Here is a 949-nt window from a genome sequence, read left to right on the forward strand (position 1 = left end):
GTCTTTCCTCATTTAGTAATTTTAGTGCTTCAATTTATTGCAGTCAGTTGCCTAGGCCAAGTTTTTAATCTAATATTTATATTTTATTTCAGCTTTATTCAAACTAACATTAATGTTTTAATAGTTTTAGTTAACAATAATAATTATCCTGGTACCATACCCAGGTCTTGTTCATGCACATGAAGACATTCTCTTTTGATACCTATGATGGCTGCACTCCGGATCTCTCTGGGTTTGCTGTTGTTCCATTGCGCTCCACTGGGTAGAGTCCATTTCCCAGCAGTCCTCTGAGCAAAGAAACAGTACTGAAGAGCCCGGGCCTGCCCAGAGTTGAAAAGAGTGGCCATCAGTTCGCTCTCCCGCTTTATTCCCTTGCTGTAAGGCATTGTAGCGGCTGCCCGCACCGCCTGAATACAAGCCAAAGGTGCCATCACTCCCCGAGCCTTCCTTTTAACCTGCATGGTGACCGCTTCTAAGAGGGCATCCAGATCTGGAGGGCAGGGTGTGGTCAGCATGCTCACTCTTCGAGAAGACAACGGTTTGGCTGTTAAAGATCCACAAAATATGATGTCAAAATATAATGTGATACACCTGTCAATGCTGAGTGGACAGTACTGAACCTTTGACTATTGCATGTTCCCGATTGGCTTACAGATTACAGATTAACGATGGAAAGTTGTAGTGATCTATACATAGTATTACAACAAAAATATACAGTACTTAAATTTCATACAGTAATGAAACTGTCAACAGGTTTATCTACCAATATTCCAAAATCCTTTTGGTAATCCATATCACTTCATAAAATATGTTGAATCAAGTCTGAAAGTGTATAATGATGGCACTCAGCACAGTGTGGCAGACAGCAACACTAGACCTGACTTGAGTCCTATTCTGTCTGGTACACACTAGACTTGTGCTGGTATTCGGTAATGCGATATATCACGGT

General features: G+C 41.3%; 1 protein-coding gene across 1 annotated transcript in view; it reads right to left on the reverse strand.

Annotated features, from left to right (window-relative positions):
- The window catches only part of ehhadh (enoyl-CoA, hydratase/3-hydroxyacyl CoA dehydrogenase), a 9,731-nt gene that overhangs the window by 2,033 nt on the left and 6,749 nt on the right, over window positions 1-949 (reverse strand). Inside the window, exon 6 of the mRNA XM_016287258.1 lies at window positions 203-544. Coding sequence (XP_016142744.1) covers window positions 203-544 — 342 coding nt within the window. The remainder of the gene's footprint in view (window positions 1-202; window positions 545-949) is intronic.

The sequence above is a fragment of the Sinocyclocheilus grahami genome, unplaced genomic scaffold (assembly GCF_001515645.1).
Source record: "Sinocyclocheilus grahami isolate Dianchi unplaced genomic scaffold, SAMN03320097.WGS_v1.1 scaffold220.1, whole genome shotgun sequence".
Taxonomy (NCBI): domain Eukaryota; kingdom Metazoa; phylum Chordata; class Actinopteri; order Cypriniformes; family Cyprinidae; genus Sinocyclocheilus; species Sinocyclocheilus grahami.